Source organism: Mobula birostris, chromosome 2 (assembly GCF_030028105.1).
Source record: "Mobula birostris isolate sMobBir1 chromosome 2, sMobBir1.hap1, whole genome shotgun sequence".
In the NCBI taxonomy this organism is placed as follows: Eukaryota; Metazoa; Chordata; class Chondrichthyes; order Myliobatiformes; family Myliobatidae; genus Mobula; species Mobula birostris.
The window spans coordinates 170167976-170188476 of NC_092371.1; the positions used below are offsets into that span (position 1 = coordinate 170167976).

The 20501-nt window shown below is 42.9% G+C and overlaps 1 protein-coding gene across 6 annotated transcripts in view; it reads right to left on the minus strand.

Annotated features, from left to right (window-relative positions):
* LOC140193913 (frizzled-3) overlaps nucleotides 1-20501 on the minus strand; it is a 100508-nt gene that overhangs the window by 14515 nt on the left and 65492 nt on the right. For 5 of the 6 annotated variants that reach the window (XM_072251076.1, XM_072251077.1, XM_072251073.1 and 2 more), the window contains 4 exons: nucleotides 17634-17830; nucleotides 14470-15487; nucleotides 7846-7994; nucleotides 995-1225 (listed from right to left, as the gene is read on the minus strand). In XM_072251076.1, coding sequence (XP_072107177.1) covers nucleotides 995-1225; nucleotides 7846-7994; nucleotides 14470-15487; nucleotides 17634-17830 — 1595 coding nt within the window. Of the gene's footprint in view, nucleotides 1-994; nucleotides 1226-7341; nucleotides 7427-7845; nucleotides 7995-14469; nucleotides 15488-17633; nucleotides 17831-20501 lie in introns of those variants that run through there. The other variant, XM_072251078.1, reaches the window with a different exon arrangement.

Genomic DNA, 20501 nt, shown 5'->3' on the forward strand with positions numbered 1-20501 from the left:
CTGCACTCTTTTAATCTTACTGATATCCTTCCTATAGTTAGGTGACCAGGACTGCACACAATACTCTAAATTTGACCTCACCAATGTCTTACACAACCTCACCATAACATCCCAACTCCTATACTCAATACTTTGATTTATGAATGCCAGGTTGCCAAAAGCCTTCTTTCAACCCTGTCTACCTGTGACGCCACTTTGAGGGAATTATGCATCTGAACTCCCAGATCCCTTTGTTCGTCCGCACTCAGTCCATTTAACAGGAAGTACCCATGGAAAAGGCTTAAAGCCAAGCACTGAGAAAACCTTTTGTTGAAACTCATAGCTTCCTTCAAGCTATAATTGATACATTTTCTTAAAATTATAAATATATATCTACAGTATGTTCTTTGGATTGGGTATGAATTATTTTTCTTGTAACTTTCGAATACTTGCTTTCATTTTCATATAATCATCTATATACATGTAATTGTTCAGTGAGTCTTCCATTAGTGATATAATTTCTTCTGTATTTTTAGACACTACTTAGTTTTCAGTCGCAGGTGACACATCACTTCACTCCAGCTATTTTATAGGTTAATAATTAACACTGGAATTTGCTGTTATCTCAAATCTTGTACAAGAGGAACACAGCTACTTTCAGTCTAGTCTTTGTTTTCTCAATGCTTCTTCTTGCTCTTGTAACATTTAATGAAATGACCTTAAGCAACAAGTTTTATGCCCTATTTTTGACTTTTGAAGAACCTTAGGATCACAAAAGCATTGGGATGCAACAGTTCTCTGTGTAAGAAATTAAGCTATTTACAACACAGCCTGCCCTTCTGAGCCCTTCCCTAGCAAACCTTATTATCTTAACATAAAATATCAAACAATACTACTGAATAGTTTCAATAATGTGAAACTCAACATCTGCTATACAAAAAGAAATCTAACTTAGAAATTCCAAATGGTAATCTGATTCTCTGGTTTGCTGTGGTGTTTCTATCGATTAACTCACCTGCCGTCCCGCGACCTGTGAAGGCTGCCGTGATAACTGCTGAGCTTACTGTGGACACTGCCAGCCTTGCTCCTCTGATCATCCATGGCCAGTTGCTGGGAAGAGGCATGTGTGGACGTTCCTTGGGTGGAGGTGCCTCGAGACTTACGGATGATGGGGGTGTTTGGATCTCTTAGCAGAGACTGCGCAAACTCTGGTTCCTGCAAAACTTGGCAGCTCTCATTAACAGAACTGAAATTGAAAAAGACGGGTATCTAGAATTAATTTGGAACCCAATTAAAGAGGAGAAAATTCTAGGAGCAACTATTTTTGGGTATATCAGCAAATCTTGATATTTATAACCTAATTAATTTTTATTTACAGATACAGCACGGTAACAGGCCCTTTGGGCCCAACGAGCCTATGCCACCAGATTACACCCATGTACCCATATGACCCATTAAACTAATAACCTGCACGTCCTTGGAATGAGGGATTGTGTGAGGAAAACCCATGCATTCCCACGGAGAAGGTACAAACTCCTTATAGGCAATGGCAAAAACAATGGGTAACATGGTAGGGCAGCAGCAAAAATGTTTTTACAGCACTCATGACCTGGGTTCAATTCTGCTGCTGTCTGCAAGGAGTTTATATGTTCTCCCCACGTCCACATGGGTTTCCTCCCACACTCCAAAGACATGCTGGTCAGTAGATTAATTGGTTACATGGGTGCAGTCGGGTAATGTGGGCTTGTTGGGCCAGAAAGGCCTGTGACCGTGCTACATCTCTAAATAAAAAGTAAATAAACTACATAATAAATAAATAAATAATAAGAATAAATAAAATAAAACTTTTATTCGTGGAATGGGCTGCTGGTGACGGTGGTAGAGGCGGATACCATAGGGTCTTTTAAGAGACTTTTGGATAGGTACATGGAGCTTAGAAAAATAGAGGGCTATGGGTAAACCTAGTAATTTCAGCACAACTTTGTGGGCCGAAGGGCCTGTGCTGTGCTGTAGGTTTTCTATGTTTCTAAAACTTCTGTTCACTCTTGCAACCCCACCATACCCCCAACCAATTTTGACTTTTGTAAACTTTTGAAATCCAGATAGCTTTTACTGTTATAACAGTGAGGAGTTTTACCATTAGACATACTCATTTTGGAAAGGGTAATGCAGATCCCGGAACATTTTAGAGAGGACACCTCCTTACACAAAGGATCTGGAAAAGTGGGTTTCCTCCTAGTCCTCATATTTCCTCCCACATTCTAAAGACTTACAGGTTGGTAGGTTATTTGGTCACATAGGTGTAATCGGACGTGGGCTCATTGTTACTGTGCTATATCTCTAAATTTAAAAAAATTCCCCACACTGTCTACCTCCTCCTCCCACCCTCAATTCTAAACTGAAGCAAGGACTAATGCTAATTTGGGTGAAACTGCTTCACTGGAACTCTTACAAATTGTGTTACAACACAGACACAGCACAGTGTACGAACAGGCTCTCTGGCCCACAACGTTGTGCCGAACTAATTAAATTAGTAATCAAATGCCAACTAATCCCCTATAATGTTTGGGGAACGACTGTGCAAGCACAAGGACATCAGTCAGTGAGAACAGCGAGAAGAGTTTAAAAGGAGACGGTTAATTCTTCAGTAGTTTAATCGGGGCACGACTGCGCAAGTGCATGGACGTCAGCCAGTGAGAACAGCGAGAAGAGTTTAAAAGGAGACAGCTTTATAGAGCAAGCACAGAGTACAGGGAGGTAGAGTAGGAAGGCTTTGGCAATAACGGGTCGAAGCAAGATAGGTTATCTGTGTAGAATACAGACAGGAAGAATGTGTGCGAGGCCGGTGTTCTGTGTTCGGTGTCAGATGTAGGAAGTCTGGGAGACTCCCAGCCTCCCGGACGGTCACATCTGTGCCAGGTGCGTCAAGCTGCAGCTCCTGAGGGACCGTGAGAGCGAACTGGAGATGCAGCTCAATGACCTTTGTCTGGGTCAGGAAAATGATGAAGTGACAGATAGGAGCTATAGGCTGATAGTCACACCGGGGCCTGGGGAGACAGATAAAGGGTAACAATCAGGAGAGGGAAGGCCAGGGGTCAGATACTAGAGAGCACCCCTGTGGCAGTACCCCTTGACAATAAGTACTGTTGGGGGGGGGGGGAGAGATAGGCAACCTGGGGGAAGCAACAGTGGCCGCACCTTTGACACAGAGTCTGGCCATTTGGCTCAGAAGGGTAGGGAAAGGAAGAGGATGGCAGCAGTGATAGGGGACTCTATAATTAGGGGGTCAGATAGGCAATTCTGTGGACGCAGGAAAGAAGCACGGATGGTAGTTTGCCTCCCAGGTGCCAGGGTCTGGGATGTTTCTGATCGCGTCCATGATATCCTGAAGTAGGAAGGAGAACAGCCAGAGGTCGTGGTACATTTTGGTACCAATGACATAAGCAGGAAAAGGGAGGAGGTCCTAAAAGCAGGACCACAAAGGTAGTCATCTCGGGATTACTGCTTGTGCCACGTGACAGTGACTATAGGAATAGAGTGAGGTGGAGGATAAATACATGGCTGACAGATTTGAGCAGAGGTCAGGGATTCAGATTTCTGGCATTGGGACCTCTTTTGGGGCAGGAATGACCTGTACAAAAGGATGGGTTGCACCTGAATCCCAGGGGGACCAATATCCTGGTGGGAAGGTTTGCTAAGGCTACTGGGGAGAGTTTAAACTAGAATTGCTGGGGGATGGGAACCAAACTGAAGAGACGGGAGGATGAGGCGGTTGGCTCATAAATAGAGAAAGCTTGGAGACAGTGTGAGAGGGAGGATAGGCAGGTGATAGAGAAGGGACGTGCTCAGACTGATGGTTTGAGATGCGTCTATTTTAATGCAATGTATTATGAACAAAGCGGATGAGCTTAGAGCATGGATCAGTACTTGGAGCTATGATGTTGTGGCCATTACAGACACCTGAATGGCTCAGGGACAGAAATGGTTATTTAGAGCGCCAGGCTTCAGATGCTTTAGAAAGGACAGAGAGAGAGGCAAAAGAGGTGGGGGGGCGTGGCACTGTTGTTCAGAGATAGTGTGACAGCTGCAGAAAAGGAGGAAGACATACTGGGATTGTCTACAGTGTCTCTGTGGGTGGAAGTTAGGAATAGGAAGGGGTCAATAACTCCACTGGGTGCTTTTTTTTAATATATAGACCACCTAATAGTAACAGAGACATCGAGGCGCAGGTAGGGAGACAGATTTTGGAAAGGTGTAATAATGACAGAGTTGTCATGGTGGGAGATTTTAATTTCCCAAATATCGACTGGCATGTCCCTAGAGCAAGGGGTTTAGATGCGGTGGAGTTTGTTAGGTGTGTTCAAGACGGTTTCTTGACACCACATGTAGATAAGCCTACAAGAGGAGAGGCTGTACTTGATCTGGTATTGGGAAATGAACCTGGTCAGGTGCCAAGTCTCTCAGTGGGAGAACATTTTGGACATAGTGATCACAATTCTGTCTCCTTTACCACAGCACTGGACAGGGATAGGAACAGACAAGTTAGAAAAGCGTTTAATTGGAGTAAGGGGAAATATGAGGCTATTAGGCAGGAACTTGGAAGCATAAATTGGGAACAGATGTTCGGAGGGAATGTATGGAAGAAATGTGGCAAACATTCAGGGGATATTTGTGTGGAGTTCTGCATAAGTATGTTCCAATGAGACAGGGAAAGGATGATTGAGTACAGGAACCATGGTGTACAAAGGCTGTTGTAAATCTTGTCAAGAAGAAAAGAAAAGCTTACGAAAGGTTCAAAAAACTAGGTAATGATAGAGATCTTGAAGATTATAAGGCTAGCAGGAAGAAACTTAAGAAAGAAATTAGGAGAGCCGGAAGGGGCCATGAGAAGGCCTTGGCGGACAGGATTAAGGAAAACCCCAAGGCATTCTACAAGTATGCGAAGAGCAAGAGGATAAGACGTGAAAGAATAGGACCTTTCAAGTGTGACAGTGGAAATGTGTGTATGGAACTGGAGGAGATAGCAGAGATACTTAATGAACACTTTGCTTCAGTATTCACTACGGAAAAGGAACTTGGCGATTATAGGGATGACTTACAGTGGACTGAAAAGCGTGAACATGTACATATTAAGAAAGAGGATGTGCGGGAGCTTTTGGAAAGCATCGAGTTGGATAAGTCACCGGGATCGGACGAGATGTACCCCAGGCTACTGTGGGAAGCGAGGGAGGAGATTGCTGAGCCTCTGGCAATGATCTTTGCATCATCAATGGGGACGGGAGAGGTTCCAGAGGATTGGAGGGTTGCGGATGTTGTTGCATTATTCAAGAAAGGGAGTAGAGATAGCCCAGGAAATTATAGACCAGTGAGACTTACTTCAGTGGTTGATAAGTTGATGGAGAAGATCCTGAGAGGCAGGATGTATGAACATTTGGCAAGGCATAATATTAGGAATAGTCAGCATGGCTTTGTCAAAAGCACGTCATGCCTTATGAGCCTGACTGTACTTTTTGAGGATGTGACTAAACACATTGATGAAGGTAGAGCAGTAGATTGTAGTGTATATGGATTTCAGCAAAGCATCTAACAAGGTACCCCAAGCAAGGCTTATTGAGAAAGTAAGGAGGCATGTGTGCGTGATATCATTGATACTGCAAGGGATCGTTCGATGGGCAGAGCCATGATCGCCCAAGCATGTAACACGCAAGGCACATGAAGAAGAAGGAGGAGGAGGAGGCATGGGATCCAAGGGGACATTGCTTTGTGGATCTAGAACTGGCTTGCTCACAGAAGGCAAAGAGTGGTTGTAGATGGGTCATATTCTGCATGGAGACTGGTCACCAGTGATGTGCCTCAGGGATCTGTTCTGGGACCCCTACTCTTCATGATTTTTATAGATGACCTGGATGAAGAAGTGGAGGGATAGATTAGTAAATTTGCTGATGACAGGTTGGAGGTGTTATGGATAGTGTGGAGGGCTGTCAGAGTTTACAGCGGGGCATTGTTAGGATGCAAAACTGGGTTGAGAAGCGGCAGATGGCTTTCAACCCAGATAAGTGTGAGGTGGTTCATTTTGGTAGGTCAAATATGGTGGCAGAATATAGTATTAATGGTAAGACTCTTGGTAGTGTGGAGGATCAGCGGGATCTTGGTGTCTGAGTCCATAGGACACTCAAAGCTGCTGAGCAGGTTGATTCTATGGTTATGAAAGCATACGGTGCATTGGCCTTCATCAATCGTGGGATTGAGTTTAGGAGCTGCGAGGTAGTGTTGCAGCCATATAGGACCCTAGTCAGACCCCACTTGGAGTACTTTGCTCAGTTCTGGTCGCCTCACTATAGGAAGGATGTGGAAATTATAGAAAGGGTGCAGAGGAGATTTACAAGGATGTTGCCTGGATTGGGAAGCATGCCTTATGAGAATAGGTTGAGTAATCTCGGCCTTTTTTCCTTGGAGCGACGGAGGATGAGAGGTGACCTGATGAGAAGGCATTGATCATATGGATAGTCAGAGGCTTTTTCCCAGGGCAGAAATGGCTAGCACGAGAGGGCACAGTTTTAAGGTACTTGGAAGTAGGTGCAGAGGAGATGTCAGGGGTAAGTTTTTTTTTTAAAACGCAGAGAGTGGTGAGTGTGTGGAATGGGCTGCCGCGACATTGGTGGAGGCGGATACGATAGGGTCTTTTAAGAGGCTCCTGGACAGGTACATGGAGCTCAGAAAAATAGAGGGCTGTGGGTAACCCAAGGTAATTTCTAAGGCAAGGACATGTTCGGCACAGCTTTGTGGGCCGAAGGGCCTGTATTGTGCTTTAGGTTTTCTGTGTTTCTGTGTTAATCCCTTCTGCCTACACAAGGCCCATTTTCTTCTATTCCTCGCACATTCATCTGCTTATCCAAGAGCCTCTTCAATGCCTCAGTCGTATTTGCCTCCACCTCCTCAAAATTGTTGAAAGCTAAAATATTTCACAGTGCATGTTTGTTCACCAGTATCTTAATGACTCTAGAACAGAAAATATTCTAAGTTTCCAAGCACATCTGACCTGATTCCTGGATTGATTTAACAGGCCCTGGAGTTGTTTCAGCCCTGCTTCAGTAGCTCTATGGATTAATTATATGTGAGCTCACTGCACGTAAGTGAATGTCAAATCTAAGAACCCTTTCAGCAACTTAAATGATTGAGTGAGGCTCCATTTCTATTATTAGCTGCTCCAGCAATAGTGAATGATTCAGAAATTGATTTACAGAGAATTAATGAACTGCATTTAATTGAGTGTGTTACATTCCTAATCAAGGATAACCAAAGTGCCATACCTAACTGTGATGCTGACTTATAGCTCCAGCAACCCAGATTTAATCCTGGCCCATCATATTGTGTGGATTTCCTCCAGTTTCTTCAACATCCCAAACAAATGTGGGTTGGTAGTTTAACTGACCGCTCTGTAATTTGTCTGAAGTATATGATGATGGTAAAACTGATCAGAAAGTGGGAATAATTACAGGGGAAATTAGAAACTAGATTGGTCTCTGAAATGATAGACTATGGGCCAAATGGTCTTATTCATTGTCATAAAGAATATGGCAAGGTGCATTTAAAAAATAAACTGGGTATTGCTAGTATCTAAAAGTGTACAAAATGATAAGAGGCATAGGTTGAACGGATACCCAGTGACTTTATCCCATAGCTGAAAAAACTAATACAAGGGGCAAATTTTAAGGTGATTGGAGGAAGTAAGTAAGTGTAAGTACACTTACTTACTTACTTACACACACACACACACACACACACACACACACACACACAGCTTGTTTCTGATGCTGCCATTTCTTGGTTGATAAAAAGGTTGACAAATGACAGGAGCAAACTCACTCTTTCTTCTTGCGCCCATGGAAGAAGCTGGCCCATTCAAAACAGGTTTTCTTGCTGCCGACCCAGAACACGGATGGGATGCCAACCACCAGAGCCATCAGGTACTTCATCAGGAAGAGTATAAGATCAGGACGGCTCACTTGTGTTACCTTGAGAGAGTTAACAGCTTAGCAAGATGTTTTCCTTTTGTCAGCCACAACATACAAAACCAGAGAAGTGATGCTAGAACAGCATAGAGCACCGAGTGCTGAATAAGGCTTTGGTCACATTACTAGGGAGGATGCAAAAAAAACAACTTGCCAGAATTTGAATATTTTAGATATGAAGAAACAATACTTTGGCTGTAGCTCTTCATACTGGGGTTGAATGGAGGCCTAAAATGATATGCATAAAATTATAAGGGGCCTGGGTAGATAAACAACAAAGATTGATACACCTTATCTAAGTATTTAAAACCACGGGCATAGATACAAAATAAATGGTAGGATCTGGCGAGTTGAGAACTTTTTCATACAATCAGTCCAAAACTCTTGCTACTCTTATCCGGGGGACAAGGCAAGAGAGTGGGACTGATCGTATGGTGGTAGAGATAAATTTTTCCTCATATTTAAGTACTTGGATGTTTACTTGGAGATCTATAGTTGCACGACTTTGGACCTGGAAATGGAAAGAGGGGATAGATCAGGTGGCTTTACTTTGGCAAGGACGTGGGCTGAATGGACTCTTATTATGTCATAATTTTTCTGACTTCTTGACATATGGAACTGGAACAGCAAAACAGAAATACTGAAAACAGTTGTGCTGTTGCATGATAGAATTGCACAAACAATGAAAAGTGCTATTAACTGCAGAGGATTACAGTTTGAGGCTTTTCGTCATTGCTCTGATAGTGGAATTACTAATACAAAATTCGCTGTGGTCTGTTATCAAATCAGTGTCACCTCATGAACACTCGAGAGTTTAAGGTAAAGTAGCCCTTGGGAGCCAGTGGTCATAAGATAGAATTCACTCTGCAGTTTGAGAGACAGAGAAGGTGAAGTCAGACATATCAGTACTACAGTGGAGTAAAGGGAATTACAGAGCATGAGGGAAGAGCTAGCCAATGTTGACTGGAAGGGGACATAGCAGGGATAATGGTAGGACAACAATGGCTGAAGATGCTGGGGGCAATTCAGAAAATGCAGGATAAATACATCCCAAAGATGAAGAAGAATTCTAAATGGAGGACGAGTCCACTAGGGGATCAGCTATTCTGGATTGGGTGTTATGCAATGAACCAGAATTGATTAATGAGGGCTGACAGTAAAAGATCCCTTAGGGGCAAGTGATCATATGATTGAATTCACCCTGAAATTTGAGAAGGAGAAGCTAAAGCCAAATGTATCAGTATTACAGAGGAGTAAAGGGAATTGCTTAGGCACGAGAGGAGTTGGCCAGAATTGATTGGAAAAGAACACAGGCAGGGATGAGGGCAGAGCAGCAAAGTCTGAAATTTCTGGAAGCAATTCAGAAGGCATAGGATATATATATCCCAAAGAGGAGGTACTGAAAAAGGAAAGATGACACAACCATAGTTAACAAGAGAAGTTAAAGCCAACATAAAAACCAAAGAGGACATATAATAGAGCAAAAATGATGGGAAGTTAAGAGAATTAGGGGCAAGTTTTTAAAAAACCAACAGAAGGCAATGAGAAAAGTCATTAAGGTAAAGATGGAATAGGAAAGTAAGCTAGCCAATAATATTGAAGCGGACATGAAAAGTTTCTTCGGACATATAAAGTGTAAAAGAGAAGCAAGAGTGGATATCAGACTACTGGAAAACAATGCTAGAGAGGGAGTAATGTTGGACAAGGAATTGACATTCAAACTGAATAAGTATTTTGCATCAGTCTTCACTGTGGAAGACACTAGCAGTATAGTGGAAGTTCCAGGTGTCAAGATCGTGAAATGTGTGGTTACCATTAGTAGGGAGAAGGTTCTTGGGAAACTGAAAGGTCTGAAGGCAGGGAAGTCACCTGAATCAGAAGGTGTACACCCCAGAGTTTTGAAAGAGGTGGCTGAAGAGATTGAAGAGGCATTAGTAACGATCTTTCAAGAATCACTAGATTCTGGAATGGTTCCAGAAGACTGGAAAACTGCAAACTACTGGCCAAGAAGGGAGAGGCAGAAGAAAGGAAATTATAGGCCAGTTAGTCTGACCTCAGAGGTTGGGAAAATGTTGCAGTCAATTGTTAAGGATGTGATTTTAAGGTACTTGAAGGCACATGATAAAATAGGCTGTAGTCAGCATGGTTTCCTCAAGGGATAATGTTGCCTGACAAATCTGTTAGAATGCTTTGAAGAAATAATAAGCAGGGTAGACAAAGGAGAATCAGTTTATGTTGTGTACTCAGAAGGCCTTTGACAAGGTACCACATGAGACTGCTTAACAAGCTACCAGCCTATGGTATTAACAGGAAAGATTCTAGCATAGATAAAGCAGTAGCTGATTGACAGGAGGCAAAAAAATGGGAATAAAGGGAGCCTTTTCTGGTTGGCTGCTGGTGACTAGCAGTGTTCCACAGGGGTTTGTGTTGGGACCAAATTTTTTTACATTATGTCAGTTGATTTGGATAATGGAATTGATGGCTTTGTTGCAAAGTTTGCAGATGATACTAAGACAGGTGGAGGGGCAGGCAGTTTTGAGGAAGTAGATTGGCTACAGAAGGACTTGGGCTGATTAGGAGAATGGGCAAAGAAATGGCAGATGGAATACAGTGCCGGGAAGTGCATGGTTATGCGCTTTGGTGGAAATGAACGGTTTAACTATTTTCTAAATGGAGACAAAATACAAAAAGCTGAGGTGCAAAGGGGCCTAGGAGTCCTTGTGCAGGATTCCCTAAAGGTTAATTTGCAGGTTGAATCTGGGCTGAGGAAGGCAAATGGGATGTTAACATTCATTTACAGAAGACTAGAATATAAAAGCACTGTTGAGTAGTTTGGGCCCCTTATCTTAGAAAGGATGTGCTGAAACTGGAGAGAGTTCAAAGGAGACTTACGAAAATGATACCAGGATTAAACGGCTTGTCATTTGAAGAGCGCTTGATAGCTCTGTACCTGGATTCACTGGAATTTAGAAGAATGAGTGGTGACCTAATTGAAACTTACCGAATGGTGAAAGGCATTGATAGTGGATGAGGAAAGAATGTTTCCTATGGTGGGAGCATCTATGGCCACAGGACACAACCTCAAAATAGAGGGGCATTCTTCTAGAATGGAGATGGAGAGGAATTTCTTTAGCCACAGAGTGGTGAATCTGTGGAATTAGTTGCTGTAGGCAGCTATGGAGGCCAAGTCTTAGGTATATTTAAGGCAGAGGTTGATGGATTCTTGATTGGTCAGGGCATGAAGGGCTACGGGGAGAAGGCAAGACATTGGGCTGAGAGGAAAATTGGATCAGACACGATGAAATGACAAAGCAGATTTGACAGGCCAAATGGCCTAATTCTGCTTCTGCATCTTATGGTCTTAGGGCATTCAAAATAGCAAAAATTAGTGGATGTTAGACAATGGGGAAGCTTTTAAAAACCAACAGAAAGCAACTAAAAAACCATAAGCAGAGAAAAGTTGAAATATGAAGGCAAGCTAACCAATGATATAAAAGAGGATACTAAAAGTTTGCAGGTATCTAAAGGGTAAAAGAGAGGCAAGACTGGTAAATGGACTGCTGGAAAATGCTGCTGGAGTAAAGGAGAGCAAAGAAATGGCAGACAAATCTAATACGCAAACACGAGGAAATCTGCAGATGCTGGAATTTCAAGCAACACACATGAAAATTGCTGGTGAACGCAGCAGGCCAGGCAGCATCTCTAGGAAGAGGTACAGTCGACGTTTCGGGCCGAGACCCTTCGTCAGGACTAACTGAAAGAAGAGATAGCAAGAGATTACAGAAGGGTCTCGGCCTGAAACGTCGACTGTACCTCTTCCTATAAATGCAGCCTGGCCTGCTGTGTTCACCAGCAATTTTTATGTGTGTTGCTTGAGACAAATCTAATGAGCATTTTGCATCAGTCTTCACTTAGAAGACACTAGCAGTATGCCAGAAATTTGAGCATATCAGGGAGCAGAAGTGAGTGTAATTGCTATTACTAAGTAAGCAATGCTTGGGAAGTTAAAATGTCTGAAGGTAGAAAAATCACTTTGTCCAGATGGACTACACACCAGTGCTCTGAAAGAGGTATCTGAAGAAATTCTGGAGGCATTAGTAATGATCTTTTAATAATCACTAGATTCTGGAATAGTTCTGGAGGACTGGAAAACTGCAAATGTCACTCCACTCTTCAAGGAAGAAAGAGAGGCAGAAGAAAGGAAATTATAGGCCAGCTAGCCTGACTTCAGTGGTTGGGAAGATTTGGGAATTGTTAAGGATGAGGTTTCAGGGTACTTAGAGACACATGATAAAGTAGGCCAAAGTCATGAGGGTTTCCTTAAGGGAGAAGCTTGCCTGACAAATCTATTGGAATTCTTTGAGGAAACAGCAGGCAGGATAGACAAAGGAGAGTCAATGGGTGTTGTTTAATTGGATTTTCAGAAGGCTTTTCACAAGGTGCCGCATATGTTGCTGATTAAGAGCCCATGGTATTACAGGAAAGATACTAGCATGGATAGAAGCAACACACATCAAAGTTGCTGGTGAACGCAGCAGGTCAGACAGCATCTCTAGGAAGAGGTACAGTCGACGTTTCAGGCCGAGACCCTTCAGGACTGACGAAGGGTCGAAGGGTCTCGGCCTGAAACGTCGACTGTACCTCTTCCTAGAGATGCTGCCTGACCTGCTGAGTTCACCAGCAACTTTGATGTGTGTTGCTTGAATGTCCAGCATCTGCAGAATGCCTCTTGTTAGCATGGATAGAAGATTGGCTAACTGGCAGGAGACAAAGAGTGGGATTAAAGGGGGCCTATTCTGGTTGGCTGCCAGTGACGAACGGTGTTCCACAGGTTTCGGTGTTAGGATTGCTTATTTTCACGTTATATGCCAACACTTTAGATGACTGAAATGATGTATTTGTCCCCAGGTTTGCAGATGATATGAAGATAGGTGAAGTGTTGAGGAAACAGTGTGTGCAGAAGGACTTGGACAGATTGGGAGAATTGGCAAAGTGGCAGATGGAATAAAGTTGTAGACTATTCTCTAAACAGGGAGAAAATTCAAAAACCAGAGATGCATTTGGGAGTCCACGTGAAGGATTCCCTAAAGGTTAACTTGCAGATTGAGTCGGTAGTAAGGAAGGCAAATGCAATGTTAGCATTCATTTTGAGAAGACTGCAAAATAAGAGCAAGTATGCGATGCTGAGGCTTTATAAGACATTGGTCAGACAGTACTTGGAGAATAGTGAACCGCTTTGAGTCCCTTATCTAAGAAAACATGTGCTAGCATTGGACAGGGTCCAGGGGAGGTTTACTACAATAATTCAGGGTGTGAAAGAGTTAACATATGAGGGTGTTTGAACGCTCTGGGCCTGTACTTGCTGGAGTTTAGAAGAATGAGGAGAGGATCTCACTGAAACCTATCAAATATTGAAAGGGCTAGATAGAGTGGATGTGGAGAAGATGTTTCCTATAATGGGCGAGTCTAGGATCAGATGGCACAGCCTCAGAGTAGAGGGATATCCACTTAGAACAGAGAAGAGGAGGAATTTCTTTAGCCAGAGAGCAGCGAATCTGTGGAATTCATTGTCACAGATGGCTGTGGAGGCCAAGTGATTGAGTATATTTAAAGCAGAGGCTGATGGTCCAAGTTACATCTCTGGATCGTGGGAGGGAACCGGAGCATCTGGGGAAAACCCATGGATTCCATTGGGAGGACCTTACAGAACAGTGCCGGAAATGAACTCTGAACTCTGCAACGCTCTGAGCTGTTATCAGTGTCACTCTAATTGCAATGCTACCATGGTACCAATTTCTGCGATTATCCAATTATTAAAATAATCGTTATTAGTCATGTCTGCCTTGGCAAGCTGTTCACTCTATCTATGCATCTTATCATTTTATACGACTCCTATCGTCACCAATCTTCAGGGATTTGTGGACACGCACTCCAAAAGGCTCTGTTCCTCTACACTTCTTGGGATCCTGCACCGCATCACATTTTCCCTTGCCCTTTTTGCCCTCCCCAATTTATGCTGCCTTCCAAACAGTACAGAACGCTTGCTCATAGAAACAGCATCCAACTACGATAAGAAGTGGTTCAAAGTAGAGAACGCCAAACACACCAATAGTGATCATGCATTACTTCTCAGTTTGCCATTTTGTATTCGATTTGCAAATATTTTTGCTCACATATCTAGTCCAATGATACCCGTGTATAGCCCAGAACATTCCTCCTCACGGTAAAGCATGTTACTAGTGTTGGTACCAACAGAACAATACTTAAGAAATATAAATGACATCAACAAGGAATCTCACAAGGAGCATATCACTCAAATATGAACCCTGAGGAATATCAGTGCATACAACATGCTCAGTCACTAATATTCCCGCTGACTGTTCATCTTTGCTTTCTCTCATTCAGTCAATCCAATGTGCCACCTTCCCTTTGATCCTTCAGATCAAACTGCCTTGGGGGACTTTGCTGAAGTGCATACCTGGTAAGGGCAGGGAATGTGGTATTCACGACATCGCTCCTGAATCCATGTTGTCTCCCAAACAGCACGGAACGCTTGCTCATAAAAATAGCATCCAATCACAATAAGGAGTGGTACAAGGTACAGAACGCTGAACACACCAATACGGATCATGAACTTCACCAACTTGTCCTGGTTCTCTTTCTCCAATGGGATTTCAATCCGCACGCGGTTCAGTGATATTATACCAGCGAGTAACAAGGAAACTCCCACCACCACATACAGGCACAACGGAGCCAAGACAAAATATCGTAGTGCATCAACATTGTATAGTCCAACAAAGCACACACCACTGATGTTGTCCCCTTCGATTTTGTTCATGGCAAGGAGGATGATGGTGAGTGTTCCTGGGATCCCCCAGGCACTTGCATGGAACAGCAGGGCTTTCTTCTCTATTGCCTCACTGCCCCATTTGGGAACAGCAGCTAAAAACCATGTTATGGTGAGGATGACCCACCACACGGAGCCGGCCATTGTGAAGAAGTACAGTACCATAAACAGGATAGTGCATGCCTTATTGTGGGAACCTTGTGTTACTGTCGATGCTTTGTAAACAGAAGGATCATTTCTGTTGCAGGCAACTGTGTCCTCAAGAAGAAAGCCAATAAAAAACACCAAGGAAACCATCATGTAACAGACTGCATAAAAGATGATCGGGCGCTCTGGATAGCGGAACCGTTTCACATCAATGAGGAACGTGAGGAAAGTAAAGAGTGTGGCAGACAGGCAGACAATGGATATCACCCCAATGAAGTACCTGGCAAAGGATAGTTCTTCACGTCTAAAATACATATTTGGGCAAGGGGGTGAGCAATCTGTGACTCCAAGGAAGGAGTAGCCAAGTTCTGGATTGATTTTCAATTCCCTTGGGCACCAGAAGCCATAGTCTCTCTGAACAGCCATTGGGGCTTCTTCTGTGGGGTCACCATCCAAAACAGAGTCAGCTTGCCGTGGATACCCTTCATCACAATCTGGAAACCTGTGGAGCATTAAAAATAAAATGCAAGACTTAGTGTCTAATTTATGTATGGCACGCAATTCCCACTAAATACATTGATTTCTGATTTTTAAAAAAATCCATTTGGAGGTATATTAGCTAAAATTAACAAATTTGTGTGTATTTAGGAAGTTTGAAGAACCCAAGGGTTACAAGAGATCTGAATAGCTATGCAGATAGTGAATTGGAGGTGATTTCCACCTCCATGGCCGTCAATCTATTATGGGCATGACTTCCCAAACTGGTCATGGCTTTATTAACAGATGGGTCCATCGACTACAGGTCTCACTGGGCTCAACCTCATACCCATCTGTCCTTAGTAAATGCAAGGCGTCTTCCCCTCACTGTTGGGCTATGTTTTCTTCTCTCATTGTATCAGCATGTGTGGGTGTAAAGACCAACTCCCTAATCTGCCAATTTTCGGTATGCAGGCAATAACCTTCGTATCAAACTTAGAGGATGAGCAAGACAGGCAGAAGACAAGCACAACCAGATCTGGCCTCATGTGTCACAAAATAATATGGCAATGGAACTTTGTTGACTTCATGTCTTTTGTAGCTTAATGGTTGAGACAGGTTGTTATAAATAGTCCAGAATACCATGATCACAAAACTACCAGAAAAATGATAATTCTGTTTCCATCCAGTTTACCAGCAAGATGTATGGTGCTTTATTTCCCTCATCATTGTAATTCAGTTCAAAACATACTATGCAATCCCCTATTCCAAGGTAATTTGTGGAATAAGAGTTTCTGCCCTTTTCATTATTCTCAACAATTGCCTGGTCTTAACCTAGTGCAAATCGGCACATGTATGAAAGAAAACTGGGAGATCGTTTCGCTGAACACCTACGCTCTGTCCACCAGAGAAAGCATGATCTTCCAGTGGCCACACATTTTAATTCAATGTTCCATTCCCATTCTGATACGTCTACCCACGGCCTCCTCTACTGTAAAAATGAAGCCACACTCAGGTTGGAGGAACAACACCTTATATTCCGTCTGGGTAGCCTCCAACCTGATGGCATGAACAGTGACTTCTCAAACTTCTGCTAATGCCCCACCACCCCCTTGTACCCCATCTATAATTTATTTATATACATACATTCTTTTTCTCTCTCTCCTTTTTCTCCCTCTGTCCCCCTCACTATACCCCTTGCCCATCCTCTGGGCTTTTTTCCCCCCTCCCCCTTTTCTTTCTCCCTAGGCCTCCTGTCCCATGATCCTCTCATATCCCTTTTGCCAATCACCTGTCCAGCTCTTGGCTCCATCCCTCCCCCTCCTGTCTTCTATCATTTTGGATCTCCCCCTCCCACTTTCAAATCTCTTACTAGCTCTTCTTTCAGCTAGTCATGATGTAGGGTCTTGGCCCGAAACGTCGACTGTACCTCTGCCCAGAGATGCTGCCTGGCCTGCTGCGTTCACCAGCAACTTTGATGTGTGTTGTATGAAAGTCAGGTCTGTTTCGCAAACTGAAAATTAACTACTGAGAAAAACAATTTCTATCATTGAAAACAAAATTCAGCAATTCTCCTGGGTACAGAACTAATGGAAAGATGACAGTGTCAATTCTTTGAAGGACACTTTTACACTCAATGTGGAAGAAGTGGTGCGTGTGGCGATTATCGCTTGGAATAGTTCTCTCCTGCCTACCTCAGACTTTAAAGCCACATATTTCCCAAAGACAAAACTGACACAGTGACACTTTATGTATTGTAACATGCCAAGACCCAAATGACCATAAAATAAAATCCACAGGTAGGATGCTAGTAAGCCTGTAATGGTAGTTTTACAAATATGCATTTTCCTATTATGCAAATACCAAGTGAACAAGATCAGTGCATCTGACAGCACCTGAAATAAAAGGTACAAATCTCAAATGAACTAGATTATTGCTAAACAAACTAATATGGTCAAAACCTGAAGTGAAACGAAACCATTGTAAAAGCCCATACGTCAGGCAAAAAAGAAAAACAAACTGGCAAAAGTTTTGGGGCAAGATCTTTTATTCAGTCATACATTTCATCTTCCCATCAGAAATTTTCAGATCTGTTGGAAAAACTCCAACGTTTTCTATCATTTCTGTTGTTTTCTTTTTATTTTGGTTCAGAAGGATTAAAGTTTGCTTACTTTACACACTCCATCTCTTCTGGCCACGTTACACCAAACATTTCCATTAGTTTATGACACTCCACATATGCCCGTTGACACAGCTTACGGCATGGCAAGGTAACACGCCCATATTCAGTGCAAATCGGAGCATACATTGCACAGAGGAATGGCTGAAGGTCTTGGGAACATTCCAAGTTTACAAGAGGGTGGAATGGCTGAAAGAGAAAAAGAATGACAGCATATATAATTTTTTTGCAGAATTCAAAAGCACACCACACAAGGTTTAAAGACAACCATATCGTCATTTTTACCATCATATAACTTGTGTTGTGCATGTATTTATTTATTTAATTTAGAGATAAAGCACAAAACAGGCCCCTCCAGCCCAATGAGCCACACAGTCCAGCAATCCACCTATTTAACCCTAGCCTAATCAGAAGACAATCTATTAACCTACTAAGCGGTACATCTTTGGACTGTGGGAGGAAACTGGAGCATATGTACTGTGCATCTTGGTCCAGAGGAATGCTGTTTCATTTGGCAGTATACATATGTACAATAAACTGAACTTCAACTTGATCTAATAGATTCATAATATGATATAAATCAATTCAAGATCTTTGACTGGAAAACTATTCCAAGTCATTAAATAATTCTTTTTCACTTATTAATCAGTTATACATTACTTCTAATGTATAACAAATTTAAATTATTTTACATTGACTTCCACAACCCCTACATCCAATTCATCTACAACTAGGGGTAATTAACTTTTCAACCCACACATTTACAAGATTAAAGGAGGAAGTCATGGAGTGATTGTCTACTGAGTCTCTGTGGGTGGAAGTTAGGAACAGGAAAGGGTCAAAAACTCTACTGGGTGTTTTTTTATGAACTACCAAATAGTACCAGGGAGATCGAGGAGCAGATAGGGAGACAGAGTCTGAAAAGATGCAATAATAACAGGGGTGTTGTGGTGGGAGATTTTAATTTCCCCAATATTGATTGGCATCTCCCTAGAGCAAGGGGTTTAGATGGGGTGGAGTTTGTTAGGTGTGTTTAGGAAGGTACCCTAACACAGTATGTAGATAAGCCTACAAGAGGGGCTGTACTTGATCAGGTATTGGGAAATGAACCTGGTCAGGTGTCAAGTCTCTCAGTGGGAGAGCATTTTGGAGATAGTGATCACAATTCTATCTCCTTTACCATAGCATTGGAGAGGGATAGGAACAGGCAAGTTAAGAAAACGTTTAATTGGATTAAGGGGAAATATGAGGCCATCAGGCAGGAACTTGGAAGCATAAATTGGGAACAGATGTTCTCAGGGAAACGTACGGAAGAAATGTGGCAAGTGTTCAGGGGATATTTCCGTGGAGTTCCAATGAGACAGGGAAAGGATGGTAGGGTACAGGAAACGTGGTGTACAAAGGCTGTTGTAAATCTAGTCAAGGAGAAAAGAAGAGCTTACGAAAGGTTCAAAAAAACTAAGTAATGATAGAGGTCTAGAAAATTATAAGGCTAGCAGGAAGGAGTTCAAGGATGACATTAGGAGAGCCAGAAGGGGCCTTGAGAAGGCCTTGGCGTGCAGGATTAAGGAAAACCCCAAGGCATTCTACAGGTAGGTGAAGAGCAAGAGGATAAGATGTGAGAGAATAGGGCAAATCAAGTGTGACAGTGGAAAAGTGTGTATGGAACCGGAGTGTGTATGGAATACCTGACTTCAGTATTCAACGACAGAAAAAGATCTTGGTGATTATAGGGATGACTTACAGCAGACTGAAAAGCTTGAGCATATAGACATTAAGAAAGACGATGTGCTGGAGCTTTTGGAAAGCATCAAGTTGGATAAGTCACTGGGACCGGACAAGATATACCCCAGGCTACTGTGGGAGGCGAGGGAGGAGATTGCTGAGCCTCTGGCAATGATCTTTGCATCATCAATGGGGATGGGAGAGGTTTCAGAGGATTGGAGAGTTGCAGATGTTGTTTGCTTATTCAAGAAAGGGAGTAGAGATAGCCCAGGAGATTACTGACCAGTGAGTCTTACTTCAGTGCTGGGTAAGTTGATGGAGAAATCCTGAGAAGCAATATTTATGAACATTTGGAGAGACATAATATGATTAAGAATAGTGAGCATGGCTTTGTCAAAGGCAGGTCGTGCCTTACAAGCCTGATTGAATTTTTTGAGGATGTGACTAAATACATTGATGAAGGTAGAGCAGTAGATGTAGTATATATGGATTTCAGGTACCCCATGCAAGGCATATTGAGAAAGTAAGGAGGCACGGGATCCAAGGGGACCTTGCATTGTGGATCCAGAATTGCTTGCCCACAGAAGGGAAAGAGTAGCTGTAGACAGGTCATATTCTCAATGGAGGTTGGTGACCAATGGAGTGCCTCAAGGATTTGTTCTGGGATCCCTCCTCTTTGTGATATTTATAAATGAACTAGATGAGGAAATGGAGTGATGGGTTAGTAAATTTGCTGATGACACAAGGGTTGGGGGTATTGTGGGAAGTGTGGAGGGCTATCAGAGGTTATAACGGGACATTGATCAGATGCAAAACTGGGCTGAGAAGTGGCAGATGGAGTTCAACCTAGTTAAGTGTGAGGTGACACACAAAATGCTGGTAGAACACAGCAGGCTAGGCAGCATCCATAGGAAGAGGTACAGTCAACATTTCGGGCCAAGACTTCGTCAGGACTAACTGAAAGAAGAGAAAGTAAGAGATTTGAAAGGTGGGGGGGGGGGGAGATCCGAAATGATAGGCAAAGACAGGTGGGGGAGGGATGAAGCTAAGAGCTGGGAAGTTGATTGGCTAAAGGGAAACAAAGCTGGAGACATGGGAGAAAGAAAAGTGGAGGGGAGCACCAGAGGAAGATGGA